General features: G+C 34.2%; 1 protein-coding gene across 3 annotated transcripts in view; it reads right to left on the minus strand.

Annotated features, from left to right (window-relative positions):
• LOC126833655 (protein-L-histidine N-pros-methyltransferase) overlaps nt 1-12,808 on the minus strand; it is a 70,024-nt gene that overhangs the window by 34,768 nt on the left and 22,448 nt on the right. For all 3 annotated transcript variants that reach the window (XM_050565102.1, XM_050565099.1, XM_050565101.1), the window contains one exon: nt 11,537-11,727. In XM_050565102.1, the coding sequence (XP_050421059.1) occupies nt 11,537-11,670 (134 nt within the window). In that variant the 5' untranslated portion in view covers nt 11,671-11,727. The remainder of the gene's footprint in view (nt 1-11,536; nt 11,728-12,808) is intronic.

Raw genomic sequence — 12,808 nt, forward strand, 5'->3', positions numbered from 1 at the left:
AAAATATTTAGTGATTAACCGTAAATTTCAAGACTAAACAATTTTTGTACTTATGTTATTTGTATGGGAACTAATAACTTATTATACCCCAAGAAAAATAAATCACCTCTCCTGCTTGATTAAAAATGTAAGCAGACACGACCTAACCTAACTGAACCTCGTCTGTGCGTTCTACGTCAGGGTGTCAATAGAGGTCTTGTAGACAGTACCAAACAGAAAAGCGTTCCATGAATGTTTATGTAAAATTAATCGAGGGCAAGCATGATGAAGCGAAAACGAGTTTTAAGAATGTGCGCGAATGGTGAAACAAAAGAATTCTCAATGAGAATATAAGTTTGTCATACATAAAAAAACGTTATAAAGTCCATACTTCTTTTCCTCGGTGATGGATGACTTACAAAAAACATTCGATCAATTTGAGAAAATTCTGAACAAAATTTAAAACTCTATGTAGTTTGATCTCTTCAATCACTATTTTCTTCGTCTTAAATTTTTACAATAATTGTGGCCAAGATGTAAAGCCAAACACGCAGTCCGTTTATGCTAGCAATAATAATGCATACCCGAAAGGAAGCGTAGTTTTGTTAAGGCTGTCGGAGCCGGTACAACTTTAGTACCAAAAACATGTCTCACAGGAAAAACTCTCACGTCCTGTAGAATAGTAGGATTTTAATCGTTTTTTATTTTATTTGAAAGGGGAAAACTTTTTGCAGTTCGGATAGATGCCCGAATTTCAAAATTCTTATTATAGAAGCCATAATATGCATTTAAATTATGTCAAATATTTGTTATTTTTAAACATATTTTTTTAGTCCTATTTAATGTTAAACGAAAATTGGGGCTTCTATCCGAACTGCAAAAAGTTTTCCCCTTTCAAATAAAAAAAAAAATTATAAAAATCCGACATGTTTCCGAGGCGTGAGAATTTTTCCTGTAAGAGCATTTTTGTTCATTTAAATCACTGTCAAGGATACTGTGATAGTCCGAAAAATAAATTAACTGCCAAAATAGTGTCCTAATTACTAAACTAATTATTACACATCACAGATAAACCTAAAAGTTAAGAATTGGCAAAAGACAATGTTTTTTCGACACCGACACCCTTAAGTGTGAAACGAACCGCGTAGCTCTTCATGACGTATAATAATAACATTATATACTCGTAGCTGATATAAACCGTTAACAACGTTACAGTATAGATTTCGTTTTCGATTTTATACCGAATATTTAAATATCCGGAAGTAAGTTTTACGAGTGTAAATAATACATGGTTTCTCCTGGAAAAAAAAAACCCCCCGAACAATGTGTAATAACAACACTTTGCCGGCGTGCAATCGACGGTTCTTAATAACAATAACAATAATAATAATAACTGTCGATTGAAGAGAGGAAGTACGTCGGGAATTTCTCGAGGAAATTATAATAATACAAGTATCTATAGATATATAATAGATAGACAAGCGTTATTATATGGATTACCGTAGTAACACACACAGCACGTCCGTTGAATATATGCCAGATTAAACGTACCGGTCGGGCAGAAAAATAATGACTATACATAATATACATACAGTTAATGATATATATATATAAGACCAGGGGAGACTTCTTCGCGATAGTCGATTCGTTTTGGAAACGCGCGTTTAAGCATAACACCCTCGTTACTTATTCACGGTATACACACACACACCGACTCGGATTATAAGCAGTACACACAAGTATGAAGTATTATAACTTATTATCCGCTACTTATATATATTTTAATTTTCTATTATTTCGATTTACAATATAGTATATGATTTTTTTTTTTATCAATTCATCCGCGGTTAATTCTCTCACGCCGCCGTCCCGAAGAAGACGGATTTTTTTTTTTGATTTTTTCTATCAATTCTTCCAATGGTCTTTACAATTGTTATATTGGGTGCATAAACCTCTCCGGGCGGCAAACGCGCGCGTGCACATACAGTAGCAGCTTCTTATTAAAATTCTCCGGTAAACAGCGCGTTAACCATGCGATACCGCTGTTATAGTGGCGCGCATATTATTATAATGTACAAACCGGGAACGGGGTGACCTAAGCGAAGGGAAGCAACAGCAAGAAGCAATATTCATTGTTGTCTGAATGTGTTGTTGTCGTACCTATTGCCTGTGGTGGTCCACGGGGCCAACAGTGGAAAGCCGACTGTACAAATTATACATATAGTATTATATATTATATATACATAATATGCCGTATTATTATATGGCCACCAGTGTCAGCACAGAAGCGGTTGCCGGGCGCAAAAACCATCGCCTACAACAATGTAGACTTTATAAATCATCGCCGAGATTAGGATCGTCTTTGGCTATAATATTTATATATATATATGAGTGTTTCTCCGATGTATATACTATACAACAGACGATCGACGGGTTGTTTAATCGCCGAGCTTATCATTGAGTATAAAAAGAGAAGAATTAAAAAAAAAATATGAAAAAAACATTTTACACGCGTTTTAAAGGTATCACGAGCGAGCGCGCGGATTACGCCACCTCGGATCCATATAAGCAGATCGATATTGTTTTATAAACTATATATTATTATACAAGTTAAAGGAGATACGTATCGCGTGTTCGAGATTGCAGTTGTATTTTTTTCCTATGTGAATGGCTACAGCAATCGTCCGAGGCGTGTGTTTGTGTGTACATAACATGTACACAAAAAACTTGTTAGTGTAGAGCATGCGAAATGGAGGCCAAGTGTCGAAGATGAAGTATTTTTTTAAAAGGTTTTTTTTTTGTACAGCCTATTGTTTCAACAATACCGAGGTAAATCGGTGCCTTGTACCTAAGATGTTACTTAAGTGAAAATAGAATTGCTAATTTATTTTTAACGACCAACATAGAAAATATCACGTTGGAAATAAGAACACCGGGAATTTGACTTACAACTGTAAGTAACCAAAAAACATCCAAATAGATGCAAAAAGTTATATTTTTTTCGCACAATTAATCGATAGCTCTTTAAATGGTATTTTTTAATAGTTCAAATTTAAAATACAAAACTAACACTTTTTTAATTTATTGTAAAATTATTTTATAATTATGTATTATTCTATTAGACTGTGCATTTTGACATGGTTTACAATAATTAAAAAGAAGAAATAAAGCCATGTGGATCCTTGACAGTCACCCTGTTATATACCTCCATAAAAGTTATCCGAAATATTTTAATTCCTCCAACAAAATAATTGAGAAAATATCAAACAATTGACGAAAAAGATGAACACAACCAAACAGAAACCGAGGTTGATAAATTATTTAGTGGTTCCTTAAGACTGTTACATTTTAGTGACCCTTCACAATAATTATTAAATGATTGGTCTGTTGAATTTATTAATTTGTTGTGTAGCCCGGCATTAGAGGAGGAAAACAAGTCGCTGTTTGATCTGTGGAAAAACTGCAAACGGATATTTTATAAACATTTTAACAGATCTCTCTACAAGTATACCTACGTACATGACCTGGACCGAAATAATAACTGTAAAAATGTATTTGGTTTGGGCGACGGATCTCTTGTCTAGCTCGGAATAGGAAAGTTTACTGACCGCTCTATACACAATACAAGCGCACCATGACATACCGTGGACACATACTTAGATATATATTTTTTTAATCCGGCCACGATAACGCCCGTTGTCCGCCGTTAATCACAAACCGCACAGGCGGTATTGTGTATACACAAATCGTCGATTGGTCTTTTTGAAGAAAAAAAAACATCAACGCGTCCAAGATGGCCGGCCTGCAATTAGAACGTTATTATTATTATTTTTATTATGTTTTCGGTTTCTCATTGTCGACCGAGGAAATAAATAATAATATAAAACACTGTATATATAGCTGCTGCTTGGAGGAGATTCCGAAGCGTCATCGTCCTCTCCGCCTTGGCTTTAGAGGCGGTGGATATGTAGTAGAAAATAATATATATAATAACTATCCGTACTAAATTGTAAATCCGACGAAAAAAAGTATATAATATTATATATTAAAATAAAATAATAATAACACAACAACGCGACATAATAATAATATAAGAGAGTGCGGAAAAAAAAATATTTCATTACATTGTCGTGGCTTTTCTTTGGCCGCATCGTCATCGTTCTGTACCTATAATGTACATAATATATCCATATGGTATATCATAATAATAACATGTATACTAATATAATATAAATATTCATACATACATATATTATATCTATATATACACATGTATTCGAGCCTCGCACGATGAGAACAAGATCGGTATAATATAATATTATAGTGAGTATCCTTTTTGTTACACACAGAAATAGAAAAATAAGAGATAAATGTATATCGGCGGTTCCAATTATACAGAATGCGAAAGCTGTTCGATTTTAAATGGGTGACCAGATCGTATAACGTTTAAGACACACCGTCGCATTTGTTTGAAATTAAATACAGGCACAATATTATACAGCGCGGGTCTACCATAATATTATTATGTTCTATTATAACATAATAGCGCAATAATACATTACGTTTTACACACCAAAAGAATAATATAATAATGGTAAGAAATAATAATAAAAAAAAAAAACAATCAACAGCTGTTGCCGGTACACCTATACATATATTGCTATACATACGTCTCTTCTTTGTGGAAACCAATCGTTCATCAACTCGTTCTTGGAAAATGATATTATGTTATATATTATTATTATTTTGTTGTTTCACGGATATTTATTACGCGCGTTAAGGACCCAAACGTTAAACATATTGCAATTTTCCTTATTGTTCTTTTCCTTCGTCACACAGCGTCACTCATCCCAACTAATAGAATCAAATTGAATGTTTATAATAGAAAAGAGTTTCACTGCGTTCCGTCTTCCGAAATATTAGAAGTAATGAACAAAAAAAAAAATAACCAGCCAGCTCAAATTCAATCTTCCTCAGTTTCAGTGTTTAATAACCGAATTAACGACGGATCGTCAATATCGTCTACCGAGTCCGTATTATATTTCTTTACAAATCTATAATAATTAACTAAAAAACGTACCTTATACACAGTGTTGTATCCCCAGCCACTGTTCTAACAATACACACAATCAGTTCTGATCCGTTTGCGGTTACAATGGTACCAATACAATAAAAATTCTAGCGGAATATATATATATATATATATGGCGTTCAATAGCGGCTGGTATACTCCATCATCGTAAAGGCGATACTTAAAAATACCTAATTGGTCGCGTTTTTTTTCCACCAGCAAATGCATTGTTCAGAGTTCAGAGATACGATTAAGAAGTGTGGTAATCTTCTATACCGCAAAACCGAGTAATTTGATGAGCACAACAGTACCTAACAGTTCATGACTTGCACGTCATGACACAGTTACCTATTATTTTTAATTTATCAATTAAATTAACAGTAAATGGATTTTATTTAGCTTCAATGCGGATAGCTGAAAATCCAAAAATAGCGGTTTTATCCACCGCACTAGTCCGACTGATGAACAGTTCTGAAAAGTTGGCATATTGTGACTTACATTTGTCTGGTTCTGACTAACAGTAATGGTCCATACACGCTACATCCATATAGAATCAAAACACATTAACCCACAAACTTATAAGTTGCACTTTACCATTTTAACAATTTTTTGGGTTAATCTGTTTTTAATAATAAATTGAAAATATATTACTCGGTCTTGCACAGTACTAAAAAATGATTACGCACAGATTTCGACACGTACCACGCAACATACTATAAAATACAGGGTGGTTGGCAAACTGTATGACCCAGTGAATTTCTCTTACAATTTTGTTCATTTTTCAATTCTTTGTGTAAAAAGCCAATAAAGCAAAATCAAGTATTAAGACACATTAATTGTTAGGTACAGCCACAAATCAGCCGGTGAGTAAACTCTGTCGACTATCCGGTGGAAATTATGTTTTTCCTGGCTATTATGACTGAAGAGACAAAACTTTAAATTTTTTTCCTCTCTTTTCTCATTCCCCTCCGCCTTTCACCCCCTACCGATAGTTTACATGCTATGCGTACAATGTTTTAGAATAACATTGCTACAGGTAAACAATCAATATAGTCGCGTTGGACGGCAAATAACCGGTAGCTGCGATACAGTGACGTGTAATCACAATAATTAACCGTTGCCGGGTTAGTGTGTAGACATAGTAGGTATGAATATAATGTAAAAGAGTGACGAGCTAACGAGATGGGCGATGGCCGGTCCATCGCATGTCTGATGTCACGGATACGCCCGGACTCGCGCCCGTCTCCCGTGTACAGTGCGTTATAGGTGAATTATAATAATAGTAATAATATTATAAAAATCATAATGGGAAACGAAGAAGTTGCGCGCGTACAGGGCCGTTGGCTTATTTTTTCTCAAGGACTCGGATCACGGACCGTGAAAGGTTTCTTGTGTCCGTTGATAAACATTTTTTTTTACGCCGACCGGACCACGGATTTTTATATAATAATAATATGATATAATATAATGACGACGGACAAGATAATAATGAAAAAAAAAAAAAAATAAAATAATGAATGAATGAATGAATGAACGAAATATCGTTTCGATACGATGCGATACACAACGCGCGGTGAAAAGATATCCTATATAAATATATATTATATTATGAAGGAGAGGTGGTCGGTAGGGAAAGAGGCATCTCTCGATTCACACAGGATCTTCTGGTAGGAAATAATTAAGGCATTGTATAGTAATCATCGGGCCTCCGGTTGTTTAATGACCGAACGGCACAGACAGCGGAGAGACTTGGTACATACTACATAGTATTCTGTGTAGAGACAATGGAGTGTGTACGTATCGGATGCTTGGGTCTACCGTGTCTACGCACTAAAATAAAGATCGTTGCTACCGGCCAGGAAGCCGACGATTCTGAACGCGTCATCATCATTAATCAACCAAACTCTTAGGTTGCTTTTTTTTTTTTTTTTTAATTTAATCAACTATAATAACGTCCGACAAGTATATCCCATATACCTACACACAATCGCTACGGCTGTACACATGTGTATAGGTATTTATAATACGTACTATGCCAGACGAATTATACACAGCACAGCAGATGTCAACCCCGACAAAAATTGACTTGATAAATAATTTTACTCTGACGAGTAGTGGGTAAAAGTTAAAGCGTTAACTTTGCAAGACTTTTGTACCACCGCATTAAACTAAATTTTAAAATTAACTCCAGCCTGAATCCCACTAACTTGTTTAGTATATATAAACAATTTTGCATGAGAAACATGATGCAAAAATCCTTTTTTTTTTTATAGAAACAAACAAATAAAACTAGTTTTTCCAAGTTAAAATTTTGGTTAACTAACTACAACATGACTTTTGACTGTCAACTCAATGAGCACCTAAAATCTTTGGGGATTTTTTACACCTCCTTCAATATAGGCCTGTACACATACCAAGAAAGACTTTAACCGGGTATGGATGAGACATGCAATTTTTATACTACAAACTGTGAACTATTTTATATTATAATAGTATATAATGTATCTCTCGGTAAATCCTATAAAAATTGCGTTTGATTTGACAAAATCTACATCAATACAAACGACCAATATAATATTTATTGGTCTGGATATAAAAACCTGTTAGTTTTACTGCAATGGATAAATAAAACCCAGGAAAAATTACTGTTTAACGTTGTTACAAAATTATTTAACATTGTACATCCACACGTCAATGTTTTTTATGACAAAATATTACTGATAAAAAGAAACAATGTACCGATAAAATTTTTAATATTTTTTTATTTTTCCATTTCATCTGTAAGCAATGCATAATTTGGTACAACGTGTATTTTATTAATTGACACATTCGGTGTTCGTTAATTATGTTTTAACGATATTTGTTGTTTTAAACGTTTCAATTATAACATTTTTTTAAGCCCCGATTTTGTAAAAACCTAAAATTGTATATTTTGTAAAACGTATAATGCTCATTTCTTTTTATTGTAATCGTATAATTCGTTACAACATAAAAATGTTATTTTTTAAATGAATAAAATATTTTTCCTTTTTATGAATATAATGTTGTTGAAAATTCATAATTATGCCAGACTAGGCATAGTACATAACAGATTACACTAGACTTTAACCGCTGAACGATATGAACTCGTACAAGAGAAACCACCAGTAGCGACAGTGTAGCCGCATTGTTGAAAATGCAACCGGGCGTCTTATATTCATACATAATTCTACTTGTTATTGCGAATGAAGCAATAAAAAGCATAGATACATATGTATTATTACACCGACCTAGTTGAAAAATATACATTTAAACGTATTTAATGTACTGCAAGTAAAGTAAGTTCCCGACTTGATATAGCGGACCATACACACGAATAGGTACAATTCGACTATAAAATCATGTTGTTTATGTGAATTAATTTGTATGTACGAATACATTTTAATTTTAAATAAAAAATGAATTAAATTGTTAATAATTGGAGGTTAATCTTATCAATTGAACGAGTGCACGTGTTTCAGATTTCATACATTTCAAGTTCTAGTTGTAATTACAATCGTAATTAAGTGAGGTGGAGTATTTGGGGAGCCTAGATCCTCTCAAATACTTAAAAGTCATGTAAAAATATGACATTTTGATACAAAACTTTCTAATCGTTTCATAGAGGATACACAAATTTAAAACGTACCCCATGTTCATGATATTACACATACAATTTGTTGATCATTTTTTTCCAATGTAATTTTTCCATTTAAAACATGATTTCTTTAAAATTTAAAACAAAATATACATCATTTTACAACGTCAAAATCCGATCTCTGTAAATAAACTTTATTCGTGGATTTTATTTTTGGCCTACAGGGTAGAAAATAGATTATATTTACTACAAGTGACATTATAATATGAATAATTATTATTTCTCTAGTTTCGTTCGACCGAAAGTTGCGTGATAATACTCAATATGAATAAATATTACACAAGACCTGGGTTATCGCACCTTTCGCCACATGTACACCCATATCACAGCAATACAATGCATACGATTAGTATACTACTAAAATATACATTATGCGCCCGGGGTGAAACTTAAAAAATATAAAACGCGGCATGACCCGAAGGGTAAAAAAAAATATAAAAATATAGAGATGCGCGTGCGAGGGAAATAATAGCGTTTCCTTTTATTTAACATTTTTCATATCTTTTTCACCGGTTGAAGATGATGATATGGGTGCGTTCTCATATTATAGAGCTGTTCCTTTTTACTCTTATTCTAGTGCGTGCGCACACATGTATTTATACTCATACCGGTCTTTTGTGATGAAAATGTGAATTTTTATCCACACACACACACACACACCGCATAACGGCAGTAAGGCCGTGGGCGTAATCAAAATATCATTAGCGAGATTATATTTTATACCCTTTGCGGTGCCGGCGTTTTTAATACACGGATTTACCGTTTGCGGCCATAAACGCCGCTCGTGCATTGTAAAAGAAAAACCACCGAAGCTTACCCCCCGAGCCCTGTTATAGACGTATAGAGAGTGAACGCGAAGAATTAAGTGGTTAGGCGGGGGGGGGAGGGGGAAAGACGCAGAGGGGAAGGCTAAGTTATTTTTCTATTTATACTCCATGTACCCCCGGCCGCTAATGGGAATCGATGCCAACAATATTATCTCGACACATTAAACCTCCGCCGGTTCCTCGGGGGTGCATTAAGAGCCTTCACACAACCCGCTCACACCCCCCGACTATCTCTCCGAACCGTCCTCCAATCCCCCCGCCGGCTATTCGCTGTACAGAATATAATATTATACAGTGGAAGGGGGAGGAGTATTGTGTGTTTGCACACGCGCAGGTAATTAACCCCGGAATTTTTAAAGACGAAACAGTAACTCGAGTCTATCTTATGTACTATACACAGGTATATAAGGCGGTATGGCGGACGAGTGAGGGAGGGACAGTGAGTACTTGGGTAGGGGTGGTAGTGAAGGTTGAATTTCACAAACACGCCGGTCGTTTCGATTTTTATTTTATGACTATATATATATATATACAGCACTACATGGTCTAGCCGACGCTTAAATTAGTCCTAATGCTCTGCAATAACATTAAAAAAATATATTTTTTCATAAATTATATTTACTCAGTACTTGAATGGCACGTATTGTGTCGCCGTTGTCTATAGTCTATAAAACATGTTTTTACATAGGAAACACATCTAACTTTTCATTATGCTTTTCTTATACATGGTTAGGTCAAGAAAAAGTATAATATTATATATATATCTTAGAAAATGGAAATAGTCAAATTTATTAATAGACTAACAATTGTCTTATTCTAAAACGTGAAATGGCTGAAATTCCATGGCTGATTTTGATAACATAAGTATTAAAAAGAAAAAGTTTTCAATTTCAAGTTTCAAACTAGTTACAATTATAGCCATAGATAAAATATGAAATTAATGTATTTTATCAGTGTTCGAAATTTTGGCGATACCATGTTTGTGAATATCGCCCTTAATATAAAAATTCACAAGTGTCGCGTACAACCCTTCGTTTAAAGTTGGACTCATTACTATACATTGGCACAAACTGCAGAGAGGTTCGGATCGCTTTCATACTTCTTTCAAGTCTCTATTTCTTTTACTTCTTCTCTTCTCCCACCTATCTGAGGTCGGGCATCCACCCTAGCCTTATTCCTTATAAACACCGGTCAAAACGATTTGTGCCACACATGACACTGTCACATCCTTCATAAAGACATTCGCTGTCTTTCTTGGCCTTCACTTTCTTTACCGACCTTTCGGCTTCTCAATCGATTGAGCAACTTTATCATCTTCTCAAAAATAGATACCATAACTGAACTTCCTATCTGTTACATATTCATTCTTTATATTGTAATTCCATTTAATTTTTCTTCTAAGTTTAGCTATGTTGGATAAACGGGAAGTAAGAGGGGAGGGGGTGAGATCCCCATACATTTGAGGCTATTTGTGTTTGTGCTAGCTGAAGTGTACCTGACAAAACTCAATGAAAGGAATGTCATGATAAACGGCGAATTCGTTTTGTTTCTTCAGTATAGAGTTGGCGACAATTAATGTACATCGGATTAACATTCGAGTTGAAGCATCGGCCACGGTGGAATGACAACCACATGAATGGACAACCTCAGAACCGGACTGAATATTTTCGCGCACTTGAGCAAAAAAATAAAAAAAAATCCCACGGATTCGCGTTTTTGTGTGTGTGTGTGTGTGTGTGTGTGTGTGACCGTCACCGCCGGTTGACATACGCGACATGCAATATGCATGAGAGACGAGACGATGGTCAACAGTCCAAGACGGTCTTATACCGACCGGTCGGCGGACAAGAAGTTTAATTACTTAAAACGATATAAAATAAAAAACAAAGAGATAAAGAAAAAATGTACCCAAGCAGTAAACGTCCAATCGGCGACGGCCGCCCGAAGGAGGCTGGGCCAATGGTAAACCAAATGCGGACTTACCCGTTAATCGAAGTCTTCGTCATGAACGCGTTTAACACGGACGACACTGCTGATTGCCAGATCTGAGTAAAAAGCCTGTCGCTTTGCTCCGTCGAATCGACCAGAAATCGTTCGGTGTCCGTGTCCGGCGCCATTTCTATGAACTTCTCAAACACTTCTTGTTTCAAGTCCTCTTTGTCCACCCTGTACCACTGCAATGAAAACGACATAGGTGACATTTAAATGAACCTTATATTATAAGAAAGGTTCAGTTGATAGAAGGTTTATAATATAATACAATACAACTCCAACAAAGTAATATTATGCGCACGCTTCGAATTAAAATTGATTGCGTTTTTTTGCTTCAAATTATGTGTTTTTAGCTATTGAGCCTTTTATCAGTTGAAACTATTCCTTTTATCAACACCCTCGGTTAAAACTTTATTCGTATAGGTATGTCCTATATTTCAAAGGAAAGGCACGTTTGTTTTTAAATTAAATTTTTTTAGACTGTAGCTTTTTTTTGGGGCAACTTCAATGTATGACAATAATATAGCCGAAAATACCAACATTCCATCAATTCCATGTAAAACGACTTCGACCTTAGTGTGAAAGTTAATATAACGAGTCAGCACACTTTAAAGCCAGCTCAGTATACGCTTTTTGAATTACTTTAAAGTTTATACATATGTACACGCGTACAAACATAATATACAAAATAGGTGCTGTACATTTGAGCTTTGGTATTATTGCAACAGCGACATATTTAATACAACATGTTTAATATAGCTACAACTGTAAAAAGGTTCACAAGTAAATAAACTACAATGTTATGACCAATAATTTGAAAAAAATAATAAAATTATGATCTTGGTTATGTGTTATATAATGTTAACGATAATATATCTCTGGAGTAAATATTTGTTTATTTCTGAATGTTGGCCTTATGACATTTAGGGTATCCAAATTTGAGCAACCTTTTTATTTTACAAATTGTAATTTACACGATTTTTCTTAAGTGAAATAAATTACACAGTAATTTTTAAATTAACTACAAAAATATAACTAAGGATACATACACTAAACGAAAGACAACAGTACAGTATATAATAAAAATTAATCTTTATTATTAAAAATATATTGATGCATTTTTAAATAGAAGTGTTATAAATTTAAACTTTATTTTATTATTTAAACAGTTTTTTTTCATGTTTATTTTTTCTACATTTATGCATATTTTAAATTTGACATGCCTAAACAATTTATTTTATGAACTTAACGGCCCATTTTAGA

The sequence above is a fragment of the Adelges cooleyi genome, unplaced genomic scaffold (assembly GCF_023614345.1).
Source record: "Adelges cooleyi isolate 19-005CV unplaced genomic scaffold, UGA_ACOO_1.1 ACOO_flye_CR_arks_rails_tigmint_CR_PRNA_2, whole genome shotgun sequence".
Lineage (NCBI taxonomy): Eukaryota > Metazoa > Arthropoda > Insecta > Hemiptera > Adelgidae > Adelges > Adelges cooleyi.